At 45.4% G+C, this 15,688-nt stretch overlaps 1 protein-coding gene and 1 non-coding gene across 2 annotated transcripts; both read right to left on the bottom strand.

Annotated features, from left to right (window-relative positions):
- Window positions 1-350: 350 nt before the first annotated feature.
- On the bottom strand, window positions 351-454 carry LOC115833063. Its single transcript, XR_004028516.1, has one exon. It is a non-coding gene; the product is annotated as a small nucleolar RNA U13 (small nucleolar RNA).
- A 2,366-nt stretch (window positions 455-2,820) lies between these two features.
- AADACL3 (arylacetamide deacetylase like 3) lies at window positions 2,821-15,321 on the bottom strand. The gene is made up of 4 exons (XM_003274310.3): window positions 15,093-15,321; window positions 11,528-11,744; window positions 10,273-10,336; window positions 2,821-5,934 (listed from the first exon to the last, which is right to left on the bottom strand). Exons 1-4 carry the CDS (start codon window positions 15,258-15,260, stop codon window positions 5,160-5,162), a joined length of 1,224 nt encoding a protein of 407 aa, XP_003274358.1. The 5' UTR covers window positions 15,261-15,321; the 3' UTR covers window positions 2,821-5,159.
- Window positions 15,322-15,688: the final 367 nt, after the last annotated feature.

Below are 15,688 nucleotides of genomic sequence, written 5' to 3'. Positions count from 1 at the left end.
CAGTCTACGTAGTTCACATAAATGGAATCATGCAATACTTGTCCTCCTGTGTCAGTTTTCTTGCCCTGAGATAATGTTGTCAAGGTTCATCTATGTTGTAGCACGTTCAGAACTGCATTCCTCTTTATGGCTGAATGGTCTTTCCGTTGTATGTATCTAATACATTGTTTATCCATTCATCTGGTGATGGACATCTGATGTGTTTTCACCTTTTGGCTTTTGTAAATAATGCTGGTATGAACATTGGTGTAAAAGCAGCTGTTTGAATCCCTGCCTTCAGTTCTTTGGGTTTATACCTAGGAGTGAAATTTACACCACAAAACTGTTTTCTTCTCTCTTTTTTTTTTCCAGGTCAGATGGGTAATGTGCTGACATCATAACAAGGTTCGAGGGTGGCACATCTCACACACGTACATGAACACCCAATCATCAGGCCCACAAACCACAAAAGCATCTGTTTTCCACAGCATCTGCATCATTTCTCATTCCCGCCAGCAGAGCACGACGGTTCCCATTTCTCTGCCTCCTCATCAACACTTGTTATTTTTCAGTTTTTAAATAATAACCAGCCTCGTGGGTGTGAAGTGGTATCTCATTGTGAATTTAATTTCCCCTAATGACTAACGGTATTGAGCGTCTTGTCATGCGCTCATTGGCCATTTATATATCTACTTTAGAGAAATGTCTATTCAAGTCCTTTGCCCATTGTTTTGTTTTGTTTCATTTTTTATTTTAGGTTCAAGAGGTGAATGTGCAGGTTTTTACATGCATATATTGCAAGATCCTAGACCTTGGGCTTCTAATGATCCTGCCACTCAAGTAGTGAACATGGTACCCAATAGGGAGTTTTCAACACTTGCCCTCCTTCTCCCTCCCCACTTTTGGAATCCCTGGTGTCCACTGTTCCCGTGTTTGTGTCCATGTGTCCCCAGTGTTGAGCTCCCACTTATGAGAGAGAACATGCGGTTTTTGGTTTTCTGTTTCTGCATTAATTCACTTAGGATAATGGCCCCCAGCTGCATCTATGTTGCCATATCATAGTACATGATTTCATTCCTTTTTCTGGCTGTGTAGTATTCCATGATGTATATGTACCGATTTTCTTTTCTTATCTTTTCAGAGACAGGGTCTCACTCTGTCACTTAGGCTGAAGTGCAGTGACATGATCACAGCTCATTGCAGCCTCAACCTCCCAGGCTCAAGCAATCACCCTATCTCAGCCTCCTGAGTAGCTGGGACTGCAGGTGCATACCACCACACCTGGCTAATTTTTGTACTTTTGGTAGAGTCAAGGTTTCACCATGTTGCCCAGGCTGGTCTCGAACTCCTAGGCTCAAGTGATCCACCTGCCTTGGCCTCCCAAAGTGCTGGGATTACAGGCGTGCGCCCCTGCACCCAGCCTATACCACATTTTCTTTATCCAATCCACAGCACTGAGGGGCGCCTGGGTTGATTCCATGTCTTTGCTGTTGTAAATAGTGCCACAATAACCATACAGGTATAGGTGTCTTTTTGGTAGAAGGGTTCATTTTCCTTTGGGTAAATACGTAGTAATGGGATTGTTAGGTCTAACTGTAATTCTATTTTTAGTTCTTTGCCTTTGCTCATTTTTAAATCAGGTTTTGTGTGTGTGTGTGGCTGAGTGTTACTTCTTCCTTGAATATTACATAAATCAAACCATCTGGGCCAAGAGGTTTCTGTTTGGTTTTATTTTTGTTGGAAGGCTTTTCGATTTTAGATTCACTATCTTTATTAGGTACAAAACTACGTAGGTTTTCTGTTTCCTTTTCCAGTTTTGGTAAGTTGTATTTTTCTAGGAATTTACACGTTGCACCTAAATTTTCAAAATTTTTGACATATGTTGCTCATAATGTCTTATCTTTTTATATCTCTAGGGCCTGTATTAAAGTTCCCTTTATGCCTAATATTTACTATTTATGCCATTTCTCTTTTACCTTTATTGGTCGCACCAGATATTACCAATTTTATCAGTCTTTTCCAAGAGCCAAAATGTGGCATGGTTGATCATCTCTATTGTGTGATTGTTTTATTTTAGAAATTTTCCTTTAAAGATATAAAAAATAATTAAAAAAATAAAAGTAAGTATAAAAATACTTTTAAAAACTTTTTTTTTTCATTATCTTCCTTATATTTTCTTTGGATTTGTTTTGCTATCAGTTTCCTAGTTTTTTGAGATGGAGGTTTAGTTCATTAATTTTCAGTCTTTATTCCTTTCTTCTATATGCTTTTAAGACTATAAATTCCCTTAATTGTTGTTTTGAGGATATAAATTCCCTTAAATATTATTTTTCTGCCTTCCATAGTGGACTAAACTATTTTCTATTACTTTAGTGTTTACCAAAGAAATTACCGTGCACTCATGACTTAGCAAAGTCTAATCTTGGTTGATACTTTTACCCTCCTCCCAGAAAACTCAAGGACCTTAGAACAATTTAACTCTATTTGGTCCCTTCCAGATCTATATGCTATTATGTACTTTATTTCTCTTTTAATTCTCTCTCCTACATATTTTACATTACATGAGTTATTATTATTATCATTTTATACTTAGCATTTACTTAGATTTGCCCACGTATTTGCCATTTGCATTATTTTTTATTCCATTCTGCATCTCTGACCTCCCATCTGTGATCATTTCCCTTTTTCCTGAAGAACCCTTTAGAATTTCCTTTAAAGGAGTTCTGCTAGTAACAAACTTCCTCAGTTTCTATTTATCTGAAAACATCTTTATTTCACTTTGATTCTGAAGGATATTTTCTGTGAGGGTAGAATTCCGGTTTGGTGGTTACTTTTCTTCACACTGGCTTTGTCGCTGTGGTCTGGAACTGAATCTGCAATATCCATAGGTATGTCTGTACCTACTCTGTAAGATTAATGTGAGGAACATAAGAGGTGGCAAATTTAAATTGTCCAGTACAGTGCCTAGCATGTAGCTGGCCCTGGGTGAACACTGATTCCTATCCCTTTTCCACTCAATTACTCTCGTGGATGTATTGCAGGAAGGATAGTCGTGATGTGGTAAAGGAGAGGAGTGGAGAATTTCATCCCAAAATCAATCATCTAGCCATTAGGTGAAAGTACTTGATTTCTCCCATGATCTGCAGAAGGAAGCTGCCATGGGTATGAGCCCAACCAGGGGTGCTCTCAGCCTCTTAAAATGTTATACATTCCTCTCTACTGGGTAGGGCCCTGCAGTGCCTCAGCAACTCCTCACCAACCTAACTTCCCAGAAGGTCAGCTCATGTTCCTCTATCCATCTCCAGAGGCAGGGGCGAAACAAAAAAAGCAACACTCCAGGGAGGGAGCCTCTCCCAACCTCAACTCAGAGGCCTGTCTCAGAGGTGGCCTCACCCATTGGACTCCAGTGCCCTTCAACAGTTGAGTGGCTACCAGAGTGTGTGTTTTCAGGGGATGGTTCCTATTTCTCCAACAAACCCCATGCTGGTCAACTGTGAATGCAGCGAGGAGCCACCCAACGGGATTCCTCTCCGCCTCATAGTTCAGCCCAAATATTCAACTGAAAGCAAGTTAAGGGCATGCACAGGGTTTTTTGTGCCATAGCCTTGACCTTGGCCTGTAAAGACCACTAACTAACCAAGTTCAGAGCCTCCAGAAGACCAGGTGGGCCAGCAGGGGACCCTGACCATTCCTTTCAAAAGAATTTTCATTCCTGAGGAACAATTGGCCAACTTGCCCAGTGGTCCTTGACATCTCTTGCCACTTTCACGTACCCTGCCTGAGGGTTCAATTTAGCTTCTGTAGTAGAATAAGCGTTGGTGTCCACCCAACAACCATTTACCCTTCGATTAGGGAAGTTGTCACCACCTCATGCTTAGTCCAAGCATCAAGATGAATTGACTCCACCCTCCACTCTCAGGATGGCATGGGACTTGGGAAGGGTGAGTTAGGTCATTCCATTCCCTTGGCTGTGGCAACTGGACACATTGCTCAGAAAGCCAACAAAGCCATCAAGTTGCAATTAGGTTTTTTTCTGGGACTGCTGAGAATGAGGCAAGTCCATGATAATGAACTTGACCCTGGGAGAAGGTAGGCATGAAGCTGCTCAGTGCCACCGTATGAAGAGGTGAAGTTGGCATTAACACAGAGGAGAGAAGAGCAGAGCAGAGAAGACAGGACAGCTGATGGCACTGTGTGAGTTCCTGGATCAAACCTTGCCTGATGTATGCCTAGCATGCATCGCTACCTAAGCCAATCTGTTCTCTTTCTAATAGAGGCCAATTTGAGTTGGTTCCATGTCTTAAAAAAGAAAGTTTTCGTGAATACATCTTCTGTTCCTTTGGCTGTCTTGACTTTGCACTGTGGACAGGGTTATCTGGTTAGACTCAGCCTTCATGGGTCTCTAACTCAGGACCCCACTTCCCTCCCAACTTCTCAAACTCTTAGAACATTGCCTTGGGGCTTCTGGTTGGAAGCCAGGCTTTGATTCCAGGAGCTCCAGAGCTCCCCAAGATGGGCAGCTGCAGGCTGTCTTCATCCACCACTAGATGCCAACCACTGTGGAAGCTCTATCCATTCTATCTTAAAGTTTCCAGCCCAGGCAGTGAAGACTCTGATCCCAGAGGCTGAGAAACAGCAGGAAAAGTCACTACTGTTCACAGAAGAGAAGGTAGGTGAAGCCAGTTTCTCCACCACCACCACCACCACCTCACAGCAGCCTAGAGCATCAGAGCTCCTGCCTCTGAGCCACATCGGGAAAGCCTCATGAGGTTGTACATGATGCCCTTGTGCTATTCCAAAGTCCAGTCAAGTGGACACAAGTCACACACAGTCTGGATCAATCTGGGAGCCTGAACTGCCCCTTAGGGAGGCTGAGAACAGCTCTTACCTGCTGATTCACTCCCACAAACGGCCACCGAAGATTGTCAGCCCAGGTTTTCCTGACAGAGAAGAGAGACAGAGAGCCCCACTCCCACCTCCAAACCTGTCTTTTCTACCATGTCCTCTGGGCATCAGGAGCACGCATTGTGTGGTTCTAGAACCCAGACCAGAAAGGTGACAGCAATCTCTACCCCCTCCCTAGCCCCACTATGCACCACCTAAATCAGCAACAGAGAGCCCTATGGGAGGCTGGATGCCAGTGGAATCCACACCGCAGTACCAGCAGAGAAGAAAGACAGTCACAGTCCCTTTATAAAATGAACTAATGCACTCAGAATTCTCGTGGAGCAGGGAAAGTGCAAGAAGCTTATGTCAATGGTGCTGAGCACTCCGTGGAAACCATCCTCCATATGGTGCCAGGTCACGGGAACTCCCAGGTCTTCCAGCCTCTTCTTGTACAATAGCGAATCGTCCCGGAGAGCATCATACTCACAGCTCACGATGCAGGTTTCTGGGAGCTGAGACACTACGTCATCTTCTGCAATCAGGGGCGAGCACATCACATCCAGGACAACACTTACTTCCAAGTAAGCAGCTTCATTCACGGGCTCATGGGGCTTCTGTCGGTAACCCCTCTTCTTAAACCTCTCAGGGATGTTTTCTGGGCCCAACCACTTTCTGTACTTATCCCAGACTTTGGCAGGCAAATGGGCACCTTTCATGACGACCTCTTGCCAGGAGAAGCTGATATCCAGGTATTGAAAATAACAGTAGCAGATGAAACTCCAGGTGAGCAGTGGGATGTTTTTCCTGTCTTGAAATGAAGGGGTTTGTAAATCCAGGGCTTGGAGAGTGGCATAGATCAGGATCTGAGCCCGAATCCGGGGCAGATCTGGCCTGTCCACAAGTTTTTGACAAACCACTGTGGCTATTGACCCTCCCAAACTGTCACCGCAGACCACAACCCGGGCTGGATCCACTCCATATGCATCCAGGGACTTCAGGAAGTGGATGGTGGCCACCAAGCAGTCTCTTACTGGCACTGGAAACTTATGCTTGGGTAACTTGCGGTAACTAAAAAGGAACCAAGAAATACAGTTGATAACGCCCCAGCAGATCCAAAAATATCAACGTCTAGCATCTTTTAGCCCAAACTAGTCTGTTCACTTCCCTTTGTGAAACTTGAGCAGGTAAAGTTAGGTGTGAGGCTTAAATGAGACGAGACACATAAAGCCCACATACCTAGGCAGGTGCCATTCCTACTGTCTCAATGCCCTAATGGGGGACCTGTGTCACGAGACATCCACCAATTGGCCAACAATGTAAATATCACCCACACTAGCCCCATCTTCCTGAACCTGCCTCATGTTGCTTCCCTGAGTCACCTGCTCCTGCTTCCTGTTGTATGATTCTTGTATGAGCAACTTCAAGGCCTGCTTGGGTTTTTAATTAATCATGCCATACCTACAGATTTTGTTACAGGGAATCTTGTAGACTTATATACAGCAGGTTGGCCAGGCCGGTGGCTCATACCTTTAATTTCAGCACTTTAGGGGCCGAGGTGGGCCGATCCCTTGAGTCCAAGAGTTCAAGGCCAGCCTGGGCAACATGGTGAGACCCCCATCTCTACAAAGAATATAAAAAATTAGCTGGGTGTGGTGGTGGATATCTGTAGTCCCAGCTACTCAGGAGGCTGAGGCAGGTGGATCCCTTGGGCCTGGGAGGTTGAGGCTGCAGTGAGCTGTGATCATGCCACTGCACTCCAGCCTGGACGACAGAGTGAGACCCTGTCTCAAAGAAGAAAAAAAAGCAGGACCTCAAATAATGTCATTTCATTCAACATTGTTTCATTATACTGATGAAAGAAAGAAAAATGATTCCAGTCTGGGCTACTACCGTTTGTGTGGAGTTTGCACATTCTCCTCATGTCTGTGTGGGTTTTCTCCTGGTCCTCCAGTTTCCTCCCACATCCCAGAGATGTGTATGTTACATTCATGAGCATGTCTAAATTGTCCCAGTCCAGGTAAATGTGGGTGTAGGGGTGAGTGTGCCCGGTGATAGGAGGGCGTCCTGTCCAGGGTTGGTTCCTGCCTTGTTCCCTGAGCTGCAGGGATAGGATCCAGCCACCCACAACCCTGAACTGGAATAAGTGTGTTGGAAACCGAATAGATGAAGGAATATAAATTATTGCAAAATAAAAATGCATAAAGTCAGCCGGGTGCAGTGGCTCACGCCTGTAATCCCAGCACTTTGGGGGGCCGAGGCAGGTGGATCACCTGAGGTCAGGAGTTCAAGACCAGCCTGACCAACATGGAGAAACCCCGTCTCTACAAAAAACACAAAATTAACTGGGCATGGTGGCACATGCCTGTAATCCCAGCTACTCAGGAAGGCTGAGGCAGAAGAATCCCTTGAACCCGGGAGGGAGAGGTTGTGGTGAGCTGAGATCACACCATTGCACTCCAACCAGGGCAACAAGAGCGAAACTCTGCCTCAAAAATAAATAAATAAATAAATAAAAATAAAAATAAAATAAATAAATAAATAAATAAATTATATATATATATATATATGTATTTATAAAGTCAGCCAAGCACAGTGGCTCACGCCTTTAATCCCAGCACTTTGGAATGCCAAGGCAGATGGATCACCTGAGCTCAGGAGTTCAAAACCAGCCTGGGCAACATGGTGAAACCCTGCCTCTACCAAAAATACAAAAAATTAGCCAGGCGTGGTAGTGTGCGTCTGTGGTCCCAGCTACTCAGGAGGCTGAGGCACAAGAATCACTTGAGCCCGGGAGGCGGAGGTTGCAGTGAGCCGAGACTGCACCACGGTACTCCAGCCTGGGTGACAGAGGGAGATCCCATCTCAAAAAAAAAAAAAAAATGCATGAAGTCTACAATAATCATACATCTGCACAAAAATAAATGATGCAGTACAGAAGCTCTCAGTGAAGCTGCCACACTTGTGAGTGTTTGGTTTTGAACTGGGAGACAGTCAGAGGTACTCCTGACAATTTTCACCTTGCAAACATTTATTCCTAGATTTAACCCACCACCAGAATGACCACCATCACTCACTGATTCACCAAAAATTGGGTAAATAATTATCTTCTTGTTTTTATTAATCTTTTTAAAATATATGTATAGCTCACATTTATTTCAATTTTTAATATTAGCAGGTTTTCATCTTTATTTAGAAGCTTAGGGCAGGCATAGTGGCTCACATCTGTAACCTCAGCACTTTGAGAAGCTGAGGAAGAAGGATTGCCTGAGCTCAGAAGTTTGAGACCAGCCTGGGCAACACGGCAAAACCTCGTCTCTATTACAGAAAATTATAAAATAGAAAAGTAGTAAAATAAATTTTTTAAAAAATTTTTAATAAATTAGCTGGTGGTTTTGTGACCAGAATTCTACCATCAGAGCTTAATTCTGTTTATATCAATTAGCCTAGGTTTTGTAATAGGTAAAATTGGTTTCACTCCAAGTCACAGTTCCAAGAACCTGTTGACATGTTGAGGACTGACTGTACCATCAGAGACCAGAGATACACAGCACTCTTCCCAACAAGCTATGCACACTCAACACCATTGCTGCCCTGCCTACCTGGTATTGCTAAGAGATTCCAGAAATTCAGGTTTTGTAAGAAAGTTCACTATTTTCAAAGGCTGGCCACAAATTAAAAAAAAAAGAAGAAGAAGAAGAACACTCTATGGGAGCAACAAATAAAACTTCCGTCAGCCGTTTCCATTCCATACCCCCATTTCAGGCCACCTGGGAATAGGACATCCTGGAAAGCAATGCCCTTAACTCCAAAATCCTGTCTACCTTGGATTTAGAAAATAACTTTCTGGCAGAGACTTGCTAGCGTGTTCTACCGACGAACTCTTGGTTTGGCACAACCAGAATGATAAGGTGTCCAGCAATACCCCATGGCAGAAACCCTTCTGGAGCTGAGAATTGTAGAGTCAGGGTTTATCCAGGTCTCTCTCTCATCTCATCTCTTCATTTTCTTTTCCTTTTTTTTTTTTTTTTTTTGAGACGGAGTCTCACTCTGTCACCCAGACTGGAGTGCAGTGGTGCCATCTTGGCTCACTGTAACCTCTGCCTTCCGGGTTCAAGTGATTCTCCTGCCTCAGCCTCCTGAGTAGCTGAGACTACAGGCACACGCCACCATGCCTGGCTAATTTTTGTATCTTTAGCAGAGACAAGGTTTCACCATGTTGGCCAGGCTGGTCTTGAACTCCTGGCCTCAAGTGTTCCACCCGCCTTGGCCTCCCAAAGTGCTGGGATTACAGGCATGAGCCACTGCGGCCAGCTTCAGTTTTCTACTCTCCTCAGGTAGCAGTGCCATAAGAAAGCTGGCAGATGTACCCCCACTGAGACGCAGAGAACTGATATTTCTTTAGATTGTGTACCTTTAAATAAACAGGGGAACTTAACCAGGAGGAACCGCGTGTGTGATGCTGCATCAGGCAGCAGGGCAGGGGGCACAATGCCCACCGCGCCCTCTTTGAGACTCCAGGCTGGGCGGTGACTGTCAGAGATCCGTTAGGAGAGACAATGGGTTTGCTTTTGTTTTTGTTTTTCTCACTTTCTTCAGTGGGTCTCAGCCAGGGGGACCTCCCTTTTGGGAGCACTTGAAAGTGAATGTGGCAGCATTTCGGGTTGTTTGAGTGATGGTGCGGGGTACCACAGGCATTTAGCAGAAAGAGGTGCAGGGTTGTTTTACTCAAAGAAGAGCTATGTCGCCCAGGTGTTCCTGCAGTGAAACTCTGCACCTGATCTGCTGGAAAAAGACCATCTCCTACCCAGCTTCCAAATGCACAAAACGCCTCTGTTTAAACAAACCCAAGGCCCACAGGCACAGAGGAAGGGGTTCCCCATTCTCTGTCTCTCCATCTCTCTTCACCTCCCCTTATTTTTCTCTCACTCTCTTTTTCTTGTTTCGTTTTGTTTGTTTTAAGACAGGGTCTTGTTCTGTCACCCAGGCTGAGTGTAGTGGCGCAATCACGGCTCACTGCAACCTCCCAGGCTCAGGTGCTTCTTCCGCCTCAGCCTCCCAAGTAGCTGGGACTACAGGCGTATGCCACCACACCTGGCTAATTTTTGTATTTTTTTGTAAAAATGGGGTCTCACTATGTTGCCCAGGCTGGTCTGAACTCCTGGGCTCAAGCATTCTGCCCACCGTGGCCTCCCAAAGTGTTGGGATTACAGGCGTGAGCCACCACACCCAGCCGCCTTCTTTTTCTCTCTTCACTTGCTTCTCCCAGCCCATCCCCACCTCTGGGCTTCCTCCAGCTCCCATCTGCTCCCACCCCCCACCCCCCACTCCCATTTCTACTTCCCACCCCATCTCTCCACATCAGAGCCTTGCTCCTTGCTGGCTCCCTGGGATCCCCCCTTTACTCACCCAACTGCCAGAACCACAGAGTCACTCTCCTTGCACAAACGAGAGCATATGCCATGGTGGGTTTCTAGAAAATAAATGGTTTTTAACATTCACTAGGAAGGCTTCCTTTGCCAGCCATTGTCGCCGTCTTCTTCCTACAGACACAGCCCTTGGGCCGAGGCTGACTAGCTTTTCCTCTACTCCAGCAAACTTCTGGTCAATCTTCTCACTGATTCTCCTTCGTGGTACTGCCTGAACAACTTTCTCTAAGATGCCCACCCTCCGATCCATCCTATAAGCCATTAAAAATACCTGTGAAGCTGTTGGACTGTAGAATGCAGAGGTTTAGGGTGTGAGCTCTGGATTCAGACCGGAGTTCAGAGCTCAACTTTGCCTCTTTCTAGCTTGAGCTAACATAGCGCCTAGCAAGTCTCTTAACCTCCTGAGGCTTGATTTCCTCATCTGTGAACTGGGATAATGAAAATATCTAACTCACAGAGTGTTGGGGTTGGAATGAGATCACCCACATATAGGCTTCTCACAGTGCCTGCATGTAATTAGTAGTATTAATAAATATTGCTTAATAAATATTGGCTGTTACTATCATTCTCATACAGATCAAACCACACCACCATTGCATTAAATCCCTTATTCTCAGAGGCTCCCACACTGGGACCCTGGCATTCCACAGATTAGAAAGCACTGCTGAAAGCAAATAAAGGTGTTTCCTCTCCCCCAATTCCCTGGGGGTAATAATTAAGATAGTAAAATTGTCTCAATAGTGACTTTTTCTTCTCATTAATTTTTCTCAAATCTTCCTGTTTGTCTGTACCAGAATTTGTCTTAGCAAAACCTGATGTGAAACAAAATGCTGTGTTTTAATTCTTTTCATTTAAAATATCCTTATTTCCAACTAAATAGAGGTGGTGATTATAAGTAAAGTAGTGATATATACATGTATATATTTATATGTACATACATATGTACACATATAAATGCAAGTAAGGGTACATTTCAGGATATTTACCTTACAGTATCCTTCCTTATATTACAGTATTGTTAATTTAACTAAGGATTACATTTATGTAAATAAAGAGATACATAAGAGGGCAATATATGCCATATTTTTGCCCCCTCAATGATCTGCAAACCATGAACTGCCCTGGTGTTCCCTGGTAATAACAGCAGACTTTAAGTCCCAGGAAGATGCCCATTCTTCCAAGTTATGTTAAGGGGTGCCACCACCCTTTAGGACATCTGAGAAAAGCGTTCTTACTCAAGCTCCCCATGAAACCCCCGCCACCGTGGTAGTACAAGATGCCAGGCTTCAGGGTGCAGGTGGATGCCTTGGGCTGGTACAGCTTCACAGGGATTGTCCCAAAGCGGAAATCCGTGACCACAACATCGGGGTCGTACTTTAGCGGCAGCAGATCTTGCATGAAACAGACAAATTGGGGCATAGAACAGATTCTGAGCTTCTCAAAAATCATCCCCTGTTGGAGAGAGAAGAAGAAATGGGTCGAGATGGGTTTCTTCATAGGCCGTCTGGAGTCTGGCCTTCACACCTGCCCTCCACAGGTGGCAAAAGGAGTTTTTGGAAACTGCAGTCAGATTGGATCACAGCCCTACTCAAGTCCTCGGTGCCCTCAGGACAACTGCAGGAAAATCCACTCCCATGCAGGCCCAGGTGGCCACAGCACCAGCCAATCCCCTTCAACCCACACTCCTGACACCTTCCACTGCAGCCACTACAAGCCAGGCTTCTGGGAACCCTTGATGGTCTCTCTACTTGCAACACCCACCTCCACCATGAGGCCCTGCTCCACCTCAGCCTGGGCACAACATCTGTTTCCAGGGAGGCCTTCCTGTGCCGTCCCAGCCAATCTGGCCACCCCAAGCCTGTGTAGCTAACTATAGTGTGGGTACATTTTTTAAAAACAGGAAGGAGGAGTTCATATCTTTTGAAAATGCCTACTGAAAATTTTTAGGATAAAATAATATGATGTCCATTGGCTTGTTAAATAAATGAAAATGAGGGAAAAGTTAGAGAAATTTAGGGACACAGGGAAGGGAGACAGGCCGGGAGTCAGTGATGGTGACACTGGAGAGTGAGCACCCTGTTCCCCTTTGGTATATGTCAAAGTTTGCATAAAGAGTTGAAAATACAAACAGGCACAGTGGCTGATGCCTATAATCTCAGCACTTTGGGAGGCCAAGGCTGCGGGATCACTTGAGGTCAGGAGTTCAAGGCCAGCCTGGCCAACATGGTGAAACCCAGTCTCTACTAAAAATACAAAAATTAGCCGGGTGTGGTGGTGACCTCCTGTATTCCCGGCTACTCAGGAGGCTGAGGCGGAAGAATCTCTTGAACCCTAGAGGCAGAGGTTGCAGTAAGCCGAGATCACGCCATTGCACTCCAGCCTGGGCAACAAGAGTGAAACTCCAGCTCAAAAAAAGAGTTAAAAATACGTAAATAAAGAGGGCTCCCCCTCTGGGTATCCTTTCCAGTGTTTCCTAATCCTTGTCTGTGCCACAGCCATTTTGGCCATGGGTGAAAAGCTGCAGGCCTCATTTGAGAACTTTTTTTTTTTTTTTTTTGGAGAGACAGAGGCCTCGCTATGTCATCCAGGCTGGTCTCAAACTCCTGGACTCCAACAATCCTCCCACCTCAGCCTCCCAAAGTGCTGGGATTACAGGTGTAAGCCACCACACCCAGCCCAGAACATTTTTAAATACATAAAATAAATACATGGGATTATAAAGAAAACAGTTTTATTTAAATATACTTATCAAAATATTAAAATGTATGTCATAATAATATAGGTGCTTCCTTACTAGCATATAGAGTAATAAGATTTAACTGCTGCCAGATACTACCCTAGTTTCAAAGAAATGAGGAGAATACATGAGTTTTCACAATATCTAATAGGCTATGCAACTATGTCTGATTCCTCTTGGTGACAAAGTCGAGGTTTGGCTTTCAGGACTGTGGTTTGTTGCCTTCATTCCTCATGAAAAGAATTTCAATTGGAAGTTAGTTGTGAAAATGGGGTAATTTTGACCCCATCCAAATCCATGACCCCCTTGTGTTCTGTGACCCCGGGGGCTCAAGGAGCCCCAGGAGAGAAGAGCTGCTTGGCTCCCCTGATGGGTTTGCTGTCCTCCTTGCATTCTCCACTTTGGGAAGCTGTTTATCTGTAGCTTGTTCACTTGTGGGTTAGCTTCTTTATAGACCACTTCCCCGCCCCCCACCGCCTGGACCCTGCAAGCTCCCTAAAGGCAGACCTGTGGGAACTTTACCTCTCTCGCCTGTCATTGGCCGTAGAGCCCAGAACTGGCACAGGACACACAGCAGTTGCATAACACATCTTTGCATAAAAAATAAAAGAATCAACAAAGAGTAACAATGGCTACTATTTACGGAGGGCTCCCTCTGTGCCAGGCATTCTAATAAGCCTTCTGGAGAGGGTTATTCATGGAGTCTCCACAAAATGCTGTGAAGTAGGAGCTCCTTTCCCTACTTTGCAAAGGAGGAAATCGAGTCACTGTATTTGGGAGCCTGGACTACAGAATCCGAGAGTCAAGGGCAGGAAAACCTAGGACCCAGTCACTGCATCTTATAAAAGCTGACTCTGGAGATCAGAAGCCTTGAGTTCCCGGGATCTTCTCTTTTAGGTAATAGCTACATTCTTTTGAACAGCATAGAAGAAACACCTAGGGTGTCTCCCTTTTTTTTTTTTTTGAGACGGAGCCTCGCTCTGTCGCCCAGGCTGGAGTGCAGTGGCGCAATCTCGGCTCACTGCAAGCTCCGCCTCCCGGGTTCACGCCATTCTCCTGCCTCAGCCTCCCGCATAGCTGGGATTACAAGCGCCCGCCACCACGCCCGGCTAATTTTTTGTATTTTTAGTAGAGATGGGGTTTCACCGTGTTAGCCAGGATGGTCTCGATCTCCTGACCTCGTGATCTGCCCACCTCGGCCTCCCAAAGTGCTGGGATTACAGGCGTGAGCCACCACGCCCAGCCTAGGGTGTCTCTTGAGAAGAGGCACTGGCAATTGCTTTTCGTTATGTAAGAAACTTACAAAAAATATTTTATATATTCAGTTTCTGTCAAGGTACAAGAAAAAGTACAAGAAATCCATATTGGCAACACCTACACAGTTCCATTTACAGGTATTTTAACAAATTACACCAGAAGCAGAATCAAACTATATTCCTTAGGCAACTTTCTAGCTCTCAGAAGCAACGACATATTTTTAAAGTCACATTCTGTAGTTTTGCTCACCGGCACTAATTTACTCATCTGCTACCCGTTTACTTTGTGGCTTGCTGGCTCTAGCTAGCAGGTAGATAGCAATGGGGGCCCAGAGACTCAGGAAAATTCATTTGTATCTTCACAACTTCTGAGAGTGGCGAGTGCTGTGAATAATATGGACACATTTATGGACACATGAACTGTACACTTAAAAATAGGAAAGATGGTAAATTTTATATGCATATTTTACCTCAATTTTAAAAATAAAACAAACCAACAACAAAAAAAGAAAGTCAGCTGGGAGACACTCAGGTGAATAGAACCAGACTGGTTTTTTGCTTCTGTTAACTGAGAAAGCAGGTCATTCTTTGAATTTTGTGGATATTAGCCAGGGCCAGCTTCAGAAACACCCAAAGAGGCTGAGAACCACCTAATAGGGATTATGCACGTTTCACAAGGTCCGATCAGCTGTCACTGCAGGCCCCACGATAGCGGTGTTCACTCAGCTAGAAGTTTCTGGTGTGTGATTTTTCCTGCCGCCTTCCTTAATGGTCAGCTGGAGGGGACACATAAAGCACAAAACTCACCCACGTCAACAGCAGCTGGAGGATGCAATGGAGGACTCTCAGTTTCACAGGGTGGCCAACCGCTGCAGGGATGTGCACAATGAAAAAATGGCTGCAAATGACCCACAGAGTGACCCCTAGTGAGAACACGCAGGCTGCTGCGAGGAAGACCAGGGGCAGGACCCACATGCTGCTTCCAGCTCGGAGCGGGCTGAGAGGAAGCTGTGTGCAGTGTAAACCATTTAGGACACGGTTCGGAGCCAGCAGACCTCCTCCACTTATAAGTCACACCTGTCCTCCCCCACCTCCCTGGGTCCCACAAACACTGGCCCAGCCCAGGTGAGTCACAGGCTCAGGTGAGGATGTGGTTCTAGGTCAGGGCCCATGCAGAGAAGAAAGTGGCCTATCCAGCTGGATCCAGCCAGAAAAGAAAGTTCTAGAGTCCCAGCTTACAATCTGGCACTGCTAAGTAGAAATAGTCTTGGGTAAGCCACCAAGTCACAATGGACATCACAAACACGATTCCTCCCAGCGGCCTTCGGACCTCATCCGCCCACTCCGTGATTCAACTCCAGCTTATCATCCATCCATCAGCCTGTGGAGGAGGCCCCAGAGCT

Source organism: Nomascus leucogenys, chromosome 24 (genome assembly GCF_006542625.1).
Source record: "Nomascus leucogenys isolate Asia chromosome 24, Asia_NLE_v1, whole genome shotgun sequence".
Classification (NCBI taxonomy): Eukaryota; Metazoa; Chordata; class Mammalia; order Primates; family Hylobatidae; genus Nomascus; species Nomascus leucogenys.
This window is presented reverse-complemented; position numbering and strand designations above follow the sequence as displayed.